Below are 11900 nucleotides of genomic sequence, written 5' to 3'. Positions count from 1 at the left end.
CGGGCGGCGCTGGCTGGCCCCCCCGGGGGGGGGGAGCCCAGGCGGAGGGCGTCGCCTCCGGCGGCCGGCGTGGTTTTGTCTGTTTTTCCTCTTCCCCTTCCCGCCAGCCGCCGCCGAGGGGCTGGGCTGGGCTGGGCTGCGCCGCGCCGCTCCCCCCGTCCCGCTTGACGGGGCGATCCCCGGAGGCGGCAGCGGGTGCGCGGGGGTCTCGGCCCGTCCGCTCGGTGCCCGGCTGGGAGCCGCTGTCGCGGCAGCGAAGGGTGAGTGGGAGGCGAGGGGGCGGCTCCGCGGGGCCCTCGGCCTGGCCCAGCCGGCCGCAACCCACCGCCCTTCGCTGAAAACGGAGTTCAGTAACTGTATTTATAAGTGAGAGAAAGGCAATCCTAACTTTCTGTCTTACCCGAACGCCGGCCTTTGCCGTAGCCGAGCATTGCCTTTTTTGAGGAGCAGGACTATCGCTACCCCCGTGTTTCCGTGGATTAAACATATTCTGGTAGCGCAGAAATGAACAGCAAAGCACAAAAGAAAAACACTCTTGGAGTTCGTTTTTTTACAAGAAAGTTCTGTTTATAGCAGTGGAGCAATTAGCAAGGCTTAAGCCTTTTCTAGTCAGTCATTTGTTCGATAGCACCTTACACCGCAGAATCTCCGTGCCCACAAACACAGGTGTCCCTGTTCGGTACAAACCACCGAAGCGCATCAGACCCGTGGCATTACACCAGGGAAACAGTACAGGGAAGAGCTGTGTTCCTCTTCTTTCTCCGCTCTTTATGACATGCCTCCAAAGCGATGCTGCACAAAACAAAACCAACTTTACCTGATGATGACAAAAGGATCTTGGAAGCTGGGCTGTTGCAGATCTGAGAAAGTGTCACTGTCATGGAAAAACTCCACAACTGATTGCATGCTTGATGGCTCTAGGGACTAAGTAAGACCCCACTTGTGTCCCTCTTCGGAGCTCTGGAAGAGAAGCCTTATGCAGCTAAGACCACGGAGCCATTAATTCCCATTTCAGGGTCACTGCAATCTATTAAAGCGAGTACGGTCCCAGGGAACAGCAGAAGAAAAGAAGTTGCACTGTTAACAGGCAGTCACTCCTAAAGGTGGTAACTTGTGATACAATCACAATTAATATTTATCATGGAAAAATTTCCCCAAATTTTATTGGAGTAATTTTCCTTTAGCCAAAGTAAGAGTTAACTTCTGGACTTATGTACCTTATTAAGTAAATTATATTGACATCCACAACGTTGCTGAGGGTGAAATAAAGGATTAAAGACTTAAGTACATTAATTCAATACGGAATATTTATGGTTTCATCAAGCAGGAGTAAGTAGGTAATGATAACTGGCTTTTTTTTATACTCCTACCACATAGTGATGGTTTTATCAAAATGATCTTTGGGGAGGAAAAATCAGTGTCAGGACTAGAAAAGAGATCGTTTAAGTTTTGGTCATTGTTCAGCGCTACGCTTATTTTCTGTACTTTATTTTAAAAGGTCAATAAGGAGCAAAGAAGCACTGCCACTCACAGCAACTTGTGGATGTTAGCTTCTGCAGGGGAATGGGAATCAAGACTCATGTTTTTAACTACAGGCCAGGAGAAACAAGAAAACATTTTCCTAGTTGGGTGTTGCATCACTGCCAAGTTTAAGAAGATGACTTTGACTCTTTGCAAAACCTACCCTACATTTATTTACCTTTCACACCTCTCTGATTGCCTCATGAGGCAACTCCTGCTTTGTTGGCTACGCAACATGTTTTGTGTCTTACAATTTCCCCTGTAAGTACTCACTGTTCACTGTTATTTTTTTTCAGATCATACCTCAAAATGTGCCTATAACATACTTCACTTGTAAACTAACATCATACATAATTAACACTTGACAAAGGAAAGTCTACATAAAACTGTCATTGTATTTATCTGTTCATACCCATTGAATACAGTAAATACAAAAAAAATCCTGTGAAACATCACAAATACCATTAAAATAGCTATAAAATGGAATGAATAGCAAAGTTTCTTGAGTGCAACCACTAAAACAAGGTCTGGACCTCAAGGCTGTTCAAGGTGGACAGCTTTCAGGATGACTTGCTAGTTCCCAAACTTTTGCCTATTTTCTCCCCCCTGTGCTTACAATGTAGTTGGTAACAAGGAGTTAGATTATGTTAACTTGAAACTAGCTTTGAATGAGCTTTCTTCTTCTGTGAGATGCAAATTAATCTCTTCCTTTCTGGTATCTATGTGCTCTGCCCATAGGAAATGGCACTTCAAGGAAAGTGATTTATGCATGCACAGCATCAGGGTTCTTCTCTTCATGTTATACATACGTGACTGGCCTCCGTTCCAGTGTGAAAATGGTTAGGGAAACAGATTATTACAAGCTTGAGACTTGCGTTTCAAGTCATATTCTCAGGGACATTTTTTAAAGAGGAAACTATTTCCTAAAATAAAACCAGATGGAGTTCTAGGGAAGCGTGAAACTAAGGGGAAATAAGACAGACCCTGGCCACAGTGTTTCCAAGTGGCAAAGGGTCTGTCTCATACATCTCAGGGCATTTGTTTCAAATCTTTGTCAAGGTAAAAAAAACAAAACCAACTTTAAGGCAGGACAGAAGGACACAGATTATCTTCTGAATTAAAAGGTTTTTCCCTGGGCAAAATATCAAGCTCTAGAAGAGCACCCTAACTCCAGACATGTCTCACCAACTGGACTGTCAGAGGCACAAAACTGCAAGAGCAGAGATCTCTACCTTCACCACAGGGAGGAACGTGACTGAAGGTGCCGTGCATCATATTCCAAATACGTTCAGAGGGGGAAGGCACACAGCCTAATTACAGGGTAATCATCTTCATTAGCCAGCTATAGGAGTCCCATAATAAAATGAAGCAGGACCCCAATGACAGGATGATGTTCGCATCACTCAAGGAAACAAATATGCTTAGATGCAACTTCAGTCGTGATTACAGGGAAGCCAGAGCCATTTTCCTCATCCTCTGTCTTGTTTTCCTTCTTCACAGTTCTTTTAATGCTTCCTTGTTTGTTCATGGGTACCATTCCAGAACTGGAGGGTAAGGGAGAGAGAGCAGAAAAAACCTGATGACAAAACTCAAAAGTCCCCATCTGTACAATGATACCAAATCCACAGCAGATAGCTTGAAGCTCTCCTCCTAAGGCACTTCTATGCTGCTCTCCTTCAGTAAGCAGGATTTCCTCCTCCCACTTCCAGCAGCCCCCTGGAACAAAACTTTCCAATGTATCTTACTTGAAAACCAACAGCTAGAGGTTTTTCTTTTAACTATTGCATGCTACAGTTCAAAACAGAAAATATAATGGAATGGAATAAAATTATGTGATACATCTTCCAAAAACCATATCTCTACTGAGAGATTTATCTTGCATCTGGTGACGAGAGGCTGCTGCAAAATCTCTCCTCTTCAGCAGCAAATATGAGCTAAGGTCTTGAGCTCTGCATGCAGAATTCCAGGTAAGGCCATTACGAGTCATTAGTAAAAAGCCTGAATCTTCCCCAAACTTACAAGGATGAAACCCAAATTCCTATGTTTTCATGAAGAGGGGAGCACATAAAGTTCTTCTGCTCCTTCTGGACATGGTAACGGCGCTGTGGCCATTCAATGTAAAGACAAACTTTTTCACCAGGGAAAATGATGTTCTCTCCCCGCGCACAGAGAGCAAAAATCTCTCCTCCAAGTACAGAAGAGCTCATTGCAAAATGTTAGCTCTGCTATACGAATCCTCCTGCTCTAGCATAGAAGAAGAGTGAGATGAGACCTATCACCGACTTGCATAGAACACAAACAAGAGCTCTGAATTTTCTATACAGCAATGGATCATGTCCATAAGATTTTTTAAATAAACTGCTGGAAAGTGTGATGCCACATGGGAAAAGACCTGGACTCCAATTACAGAGATAAATTCTTACTCAAGGAATGAGAAGTGCTTAGACTAGGCGGAGGATCATAAATTACACTCTTATTACAGAGTTGCCAGGCTAAATTGCACTGGAGCATTAAGTCAGTAGAGCAGAGACCTGAGTTGCGATTATAGGGAGGTTGCATCATCCACAATCATCATTTCTTCCTCCCTCTTCTGTATCTCGTTTGCTTAGACTTTCTTGTATGCTTTCTCTTGCTTGTAAATTTATCTTTGATGCACTATAAGCACAAATTCTTACCAAAATAATTATCGCATTTAGGAACTTCATGCAGGAATGACACATAGGATCACCCAATAGGCACAAAAGTCTCAAAAAACTATCACAGCTAAGCAGTAAGGCATTATTCAGGTCAGGATTGCACACACAAACATGGCTTGAATTGGGCAGGAAATCAGTGCACAGGATATGGTTCAGTGCTTATCTCCAAAAAAGCATCAGATGAAGAAAAACTGGTGCAAGACGGGAAGGCTGCAGCTTGCATTTAAATTGACCCCAGCCTGGTAACACAGGCTAACTCACCAGGAATTCACTTAGAATACCATCTGTGGCAAAGACTGTTGTTTGAGTACATTAATTAAAAGTCACAAGTTCAACATTAAGTTTGTTATAGTTATGGAAGCAGCACATCAGCTTTTAATTTCACATTCCCAGTACAATTTTAGCAGCCCATTAAGCCTTTGTGCAGCAGGTGCCAACACCAAAAGCTTTCCTTACAACCCCGGGGGAGCGCAGGGTCCCAAAGAGAAGAGTCCTGCTAGCTTCCAGGTCCCCATCACTAACATATTTCCTGGGGGATAAAATGAAGTTTAGATTCCCCATCCCTCAAGGTGCTGAGCGCTCGGGACCTTGCAGGAGCAGCCAGCCGAAACAGTAAGATAAATTTGTATAGGGTGACATGAATGCCGTAAGCGTACTTCGAATCTTTGCCAAGAGTTTACTTGGCTGCCCAGTTGTGAACACCCGTGCCTCAGGACAAGCAGCCGCAGGACCGCTGCCGCTGACACGAGGGAGGCGGTGGGAGCGTGTGGGGACAGGGCAGGGATTCCCCTTTCAGCACCACTGCGCAGGGAAATCAGTCTAAGCTGCCACTGGAGCCATAGCTCCAGGGAGAAATACACAACCAACACACTGGAAGAATATGGGCGGAGATCTCCCGCTTAGGGTTTCCTAATTCTGGAGCCATTCCAGGCCCAGCTCCTGCTTGAGGCAGGACAATCTGTCATCAGAGAGCAGTAGCACCATGAAAAAGTTCAGCTGTTGCCTCTTGCCTTGACACGCCACCCGCATCAGGCAGAGCTGCAGCCAGACTCGGGCTCTGGCTCCTTTTGCATCAGCCTGCCACCAGGATGGAGCTCAAGTCTTCAGCTTGGCACCTGCAGTATTAAAAAGAGCTTAGAAACACTATATTTAAGTAGTTTTCCTCACTCAGGCAGTCTTAACAACCTACACTACACCTCTGAATGACTCACGGCTTAAAATGTGAGAACATTTAAATTTAATGTCGTCAGCGTGGGATAGGAAGCAAGGACTAAACAGCACAGTACCATCCTCGTTTCACTGAGGACATCCGACCACCTCTGCGTAAGTACTCAGTGCTAGCAACTGAGAGTAAGTAATAGCTATGCACAGCTCGACACACTTCACTCAAATATACGGAAAAGACAATGTAATCAAGGTGAAGGAGTGGAAATAAATACTTTACAGCCCCCAAACTGCAAACAGCAGTACCAAATGACTCCTCAAGCAAGCATAAACGTTAATTATACCAGAGGAATCCATGCACACCTAGAAACGCAGGCTCTTTTTGTTTGTTTCTCTTAAGTCATTTCACATGAGTCATTACAAATGAACACCAGAGTTGAGCACAAACTCTGCCGAGTCACAACCATATTAACTCTAAAAATTCTGACACCCCGTTTTATGCAAATATTCAGGGACGTGAGCATCCATTCCAACCCCACTCCCTTCCCAGGAAATTATATCCATTCACCTGTTCTGCAGAGCATGTTTGTGCAAGGGTTTTGTGGCAATATTCTTTGTTTGGGTAACAGTCCTCCCTCCCTTTGAGGTGGTATCATGTTGTCTGCCCCGTTACTGTTTTAGGCTAAGGAAGAAAGACTGCCAGGAGCATGGCAACTTGTTGGAGAGAAGGCTGGCTTCTAAGGCATTTTAGATTCAATTCATGTAAAATTCACAAGTTAAAGCTGAAGGACATTCCTAGAAGTCCTTGCTTCAGGAAGCCCTGCAGTCCTGCCTAGACCTTTTCCACAACATGCACAACTGGTTACTTCCAGTTGTTTTTTAAGGCAACTCCTAAACTCTGAAGTAAGGAGCTGAAAGATTCTTTCTGTTACCTTAGGAAACTGTCACTAAGGGGGGAAGACAGTTCACAAGTTTTGTTTCCGTTTTGTTTTTTTAAACTTCTGCAGGAAGCCATATAATGTAACAGAACTTAGTTTTTATAACACACACTTATTTAAAGACCCAGATATTACTGTTAGCAAAGTTCACTGTAACAAGAAATTAGGATGAAAAAGAGTAGAAAAGGGAAAAGGCTGATGATACCCACCTTTATGTAAATCAGTTGATGCAATTCCATTTGTGATACCTTGCATAGTACCAGGCACCCATCTCAAGTATAGTCCTCCCAGGTGGTGTGGGAAGACAGATGAACACCATCAAAAATTTAAACATACTGAGAAACTGAAGGCCTTAGAAAGCAAATTAAGGAGAGAACATAACAGGGTATCAAAGAAAGAAGGGTGTAAAGCAGTTTGCTATTCCCTATTCTCCCCAGCACATGCAGCTACAGAGCATTTGGCAACTTTCAGAAAGAAGAAAAAATTCTACTTCTCTTCACATGCAATTAGATGACAAAACTTTTCATTAGAAGAAATTATTCAATCTAAGGTCAACAATACTCAGTTATTCTGATTAGCAAACATGCCTACAGGGTTTCACATGTCAAGCTGATCTCTAAATACGTAAGGTAGAGACGCAACTCAGGGTGGGACAACCTACGCACTAGGGATCCCTCATGTTTCACCCTGGACCATCCGATACCAGTCACTCTTAAAGCAGACACGATGCCACAGCAGGTGGATGGACAACGCTGCTCGATGGTCTAGCTGCAGTTTGACAGTGATGGAGCAGCTGACAAACACCTTGCATGCTGCTTTTCTCGATGGCTGCATTCCTCCTGCAGAACCAATCCATCCGTGCTGCTGGAGATGCCAAAGTCATGGTTGCAGAGGCACTTTCCACTCTTTTTCCAGGAACTTAAACTTTCAAAACATGTGTTTGGAACGCTGAAAGATTTTGTGCTTGCTCTCCAAGAATAAATTATGCTTTTGTGTAAATAAAGTACTTTTGGTAACTAGAAATAATAGTTTGGGTGGGGAAAAGGGGAAGCTTGGAAACTCAGATGGCTTTTTATTTTGAATAAACATATAAGGCACTTAGAAATACAGCCATATCACAAGAAATTGCTAAACTTGAACATCTGGATCGCCAGTCAAAGCACCCATCTTTCAGAAGCTAGGCACATGCTCAGCAAGCTGGATGAAGACATCCAGGACGCATACCAGTGGTTCCGGTTCTACTTTTACTCCTGGCTTCCCCTAAGCTCTACTTGGATAATGAAGCATATCCAGCCACCAAAGAGACAAAGAAAAGCAGAAAGAATTCCTTAGCTACAGCTGACTGCTACACATTTTATTCTTTTTTTCTTGGCTTCAGCATTAGGTCATCAGGTAATTTTTAGTAACATTTTGTATTCATAAAAGCTGAGATTTACTGCCTGTAGAATTTTTTGAAAGCATCTTATCTACAGAAGTTATTAACAAAAGACAGTATGTTCCTAAAAGTGGTCCCCCCCCATGATGTTCTAACATTAAAAACTTTTGTTAATTTTTTTAAACAAGTTTTCAAACAATTTATGAGAATAACATCTCCTATGGCTAGCAGAGTACCAAGATGGTTAATTATCAACTCTTCTTCATGCTTGAGGATTCTTGTGCCAGTAAACACTTCACTCAAGAATCCTGCAAAACCTCAGTGTCTCACAAGCAGAGACTTTCTACACAGGTTGATAAAAACAAGAGAAATATTATACCAGCTTGCTAGCCAAACAGTACTTCCTTCCAAGACTCTCGACCTTTTTAAAACTGTCACTTTGCTTTTAATGGCAACATGATTAAGGGTGTAATTGGAGATCTGTATTTGCTGGTGCCTCTAGGGTGGTGTTCTCCTAATATCTGAAAAATCAAATACAACCCACATATGCAACTTTAAGAAAATATAAAATAGAAAATCATAAACAGGTGCAAGAAAAGCAAGATTAAAAACTCATTCTCCTTTTCCAAATCTTTTTTTAAAGCAGGTTCTGAAATATTTCCAGGAGTTCTGCCATCTCCTCTATTTATCTTCCACAGAAGCGTGCAACTGCTAATATCTTCTGCATGACTGATATTCCTCACTAGGCAGCTCCATCACTTCTGCTAAGGACCTTCAAAGGAAAATAAATTCTGTGAAGTATTTGATATTTTCTAGTTATCAAAATTGTGAAGGAAAAAGACATCAAAGGCCATGGAAGTGGAAATCAATAAGAATTCAGGACTGGAGCACAAACTGAAGAAACACCTATAATGTGGTTAATTTGAATTTTCATTGCTCTTGTAATAATCTATTTTACATGGCATTAATCATGTGAGAATTCTCTTCCTATAAACAAGTAGGATGCCTTTGGATTTTTCATGGAAAGGCACCATCAATAGCTTGTGAGGAAAAACAAGAGACGTCAAATCCCAGTTATTTGCAATAGTTGTAACCACACTTTCCCAATTCCTGCATTTGAATATAACAATGTCAGTTTAAGTAAAAGCATGCAAGGCTGCTAGAAATGTGGGGTTTTTTTTAATTCTGACAGGTAAAGAAATTACATCAATAAATCATTACAGTCTGCCCATCCTCCCTTTAAAGTTCCCAACATAACTGTACCAAAAAACCTGTTATGCTAAATCTCAGAATTATTGGGGTCCAACAGGCATTACTACTACATTACTATTACTATTCTAGTTAGAACTTAACCTTTGTGATTCTGATTATATTATACCTCCTTTATGAAAATGAGAAGCAATAGCGTATATAGACACCTCTCCACCCTTTTTTTAAACAAGAGTAAACTACCAGAAAGAATTATATAAAAGATTTAGTATCTATTAAAATCTGAAGAACTGCTTTTAAACAAAAAGTTATTAAAGTAATTTTTGACATAGTAACTGATACAGATTTGGGGTATTCCATAAATTCATCACCAGTTAAGAGCCCCAGACCTCCAAACTTGCTATTACTGAAACTGGCTGCTAAGCTTTTGCAGGGTTACATCCTGCCTGCAATCAGAATACAGCACTGAGACAAAATATACTTTAAAGTTGGAAAAAAAAAAAAACCACCACCAAAAAACCCAAAAGATCTTTCAGGATTCTTATGCATGAGTTAATACTTCGAACTACAGAAATCAGTGATTGAGGTTGCAATTGTTCCTTCAGAAACCCACTTCTGTCCCATACCTTGAAAATTTTGCATAAAATTCTTGTATTTGGCCTGAAAAAACCCCATAATTTAAGACTCCACATTTAAAATTACTGAAGAGCTCTTGACTCTCAGGATTACTAACAACTCATTTTGACTTTTAAAAAATAACAGTAATGACAAAACCATCTTTTCAGTATCTGACAAAATGTACAGAAAACCAAAGCCAAACAAAATCACCTGCATCTGGTCATCTTTTCACCATTGCCACAAAGCTCCACATCAAGATTAATGAATAGGCTTATTTCTAATAAGCTTAAGAACAAAATACAGAATCAAGCTTAGTAATAATTCTTTGGGAGCTGTATCATGTGTCCTGCCACTGTAAGAGCTCCCTGGACTGTAATTTCTCCAGCAGGAACTCCCATACTACTTAGTTGGTAAAAGAGGTACAAGATGTTGCTTTTAGAAATAAGACATGGAAAGGGATGCCCACTGACAGTATTTAAAACACTGAGAATTGAACTGATCCCCCAAAGAATTACTTAGCTGGGGCTGGGAAACATCTTCCCCAGCATATCTTAAATTTCTAATGAAATAGGCATGATTTATATTATGCAATGTTGAAGGTCATTTGGGAAAAGTTCAATCCCTAAAATGGCTAGATTTCTTTTTTGGACAGTTCAGCACTGTATTTAAACAGATACAAAAGTATGCCTCATCTCTCCTCCAGAATCTTACTCAATAGGCAAAAAGCTCGTTGAGCTTCACAGTGCATCCCTTGGCAGGGATTAATCTTTTGGTGTGTATCTTCTGGTACAGTGGTGTGGTACAAACCATGATAAGTAAAACAGCCTTTTAGATACTTTTGTCATGCCTACAGATGTTCTATTGTTCAAAACACTAAAATCGACACCCTAAATCCTGAGATGCTTCAAATTCAAGATACTTCTGTAAGACTGTCTTTTTCAAGTTTAAACCAAAGATCAGCCAGAATAGAGATGCGCTCTATAATTAGTGAAAAAATAACTAGATTCTCTGTGCCATGTAATAATTTTACTGAACAAATAGCTCTCAAGATGTACTTTTCATACTTTTTATATACAAAAACCATAGAAGAATAAAGCTTTAAGTAATGATTTTACAGAATATGTTGCAATTAATCATGGCATAGTATGTTCCCACATATTCAATACCAAGCTCACAAGCCAGAAGGATCTATCACAGGGCATTTAAAATTGTAACATGCCCTTCTCATCTTTGCAATTACAAATGATTTTTAAGATGCCCCACTCTTCACCAGCACTTAGCTTTCACCCAATGCAAGTTAATCTACAAACAAGTACTGAAATCCTGGAGGTCTGATTTAGGGACAACATTCAGCATCGCCTCAGACATTTATTACAGGATAAATTAATTTACTAAATGAAAAGTTTCTCTTAAGCAATCTTTGGGTAACTTAAACACATTTAGTTAAGGACAACACACAAATATAACTAATAAAGTATCTTCTCCAAACAATGAGTTTGTGCTAACATGCAGAATAACACCACTTGCAGAATTTCATTAGTGTAGCTTTTAAAGCATTTGCAAACCATAGCTAGTACAGTTTTTCTTGACTATTTGATTCAGGGGCTATGGCAGTTAAAATGCAATGTTAGCATTTTCAAGGCTACTTTAAAATAAAATGTAATCATACTAATCATCATTTACTTTTTTGTACTTAATTATTTCATTGTAGTTGCATTTCATTAAACCAAACAAATTAAAGTTCAGAATACTAAGTATGAGTGATTGTGCTTTATGAATTATTTCTAATGTGCCTCTAAACAAAACCAAACCAAAACCATCCCAACTTAACAACCAAATTTAAACCTCTGGGATAAATCTGTCAGAAAGCCCAAGCCACTGAGTTACCAAAACATCAGCAAGAACAAGGTTTCAGAAAGATGCAACAGTGTGATTACATTTTGAATTTTGACATTTTAAAGCTTTTACTTTCATCGATGGAAAGTAATTAATTTTTACACCCCCTCTTTTTTTCTTTGCTTTAGATCACAGCAGAAATCAAATCATCAAGTGTGAGTGATTAACCATGCTTACTCTAAACGGCAGACAACACAAGTTACAGAAACCTAGACCAAGACTACAGTAGTTTACAAAACGTAAACCAAGGTTAACAGATATGCCTTCTTTAGGATTATACATAGGAAGGGGTTTAGAAACTTTATATCAATAACACAGACTATGCAGTTTTCTTGTCCCTTCCAGAGGTCTCTGAAATAAAGTGGTAAACGTGTTCTCTTCAATATCCAGTTCAGTAAGAGTTTAGCTGCAAAAAGATTATACTTACATAAATATAAAAACACACGATAAAGCAAAATATTTTTAATTAGTAAGCCAATCATA

General features: G+C 40.5%; 1 protein-coding gene across 1 annotated transcript in view; it reads right to left on the bottom strand.

Moving 5' to 3' along the window:
- CCDC109B (coiled-coil domain containing 109B) overlaps positions 1-906 on the bottom strand; it is a 53827-nt gene extending 52921 nt beyond the window's left edge. Inside the window, exons 1-3 of the mRNA XM_010561057.1 lie at positions 818-906; positions 401-490; positions 56-329 (exon numbers count right to left, since the gene is read on the bottom strand). Coding sequence (XP_010559359.1) covers positions 56-329; positions 401-490; positions 818-906 — 453 coding nt within the window. The remainder of the gene's footprint in view (positions 1-55; positions 330-400; positions 491-817) is intronic.
- Positions 907-11900: the final 10994 nt, after the last annotated feature.

The sequence above is a fragment of the Haliaeetus leucocephalus genome, unplaced genomic scaffold (assembly GCF_000737465.1).
Source record: "Haliaeetus leucocephalus isolate CR32 unplaced genomic scaffold, Haliaeetus_leucocephalus-4.0 Scaffold140, whole genome shotgun sequence".
NCBI lineage: Eukaryota > Metazoa > Chordata > Aves > Accipitriformes > Accipitridae > Haliaeetus > Haliaeetus leucocephalus.
This window is presented reverse-complemented; position numbering and strand designations above follow the sequence as displayed.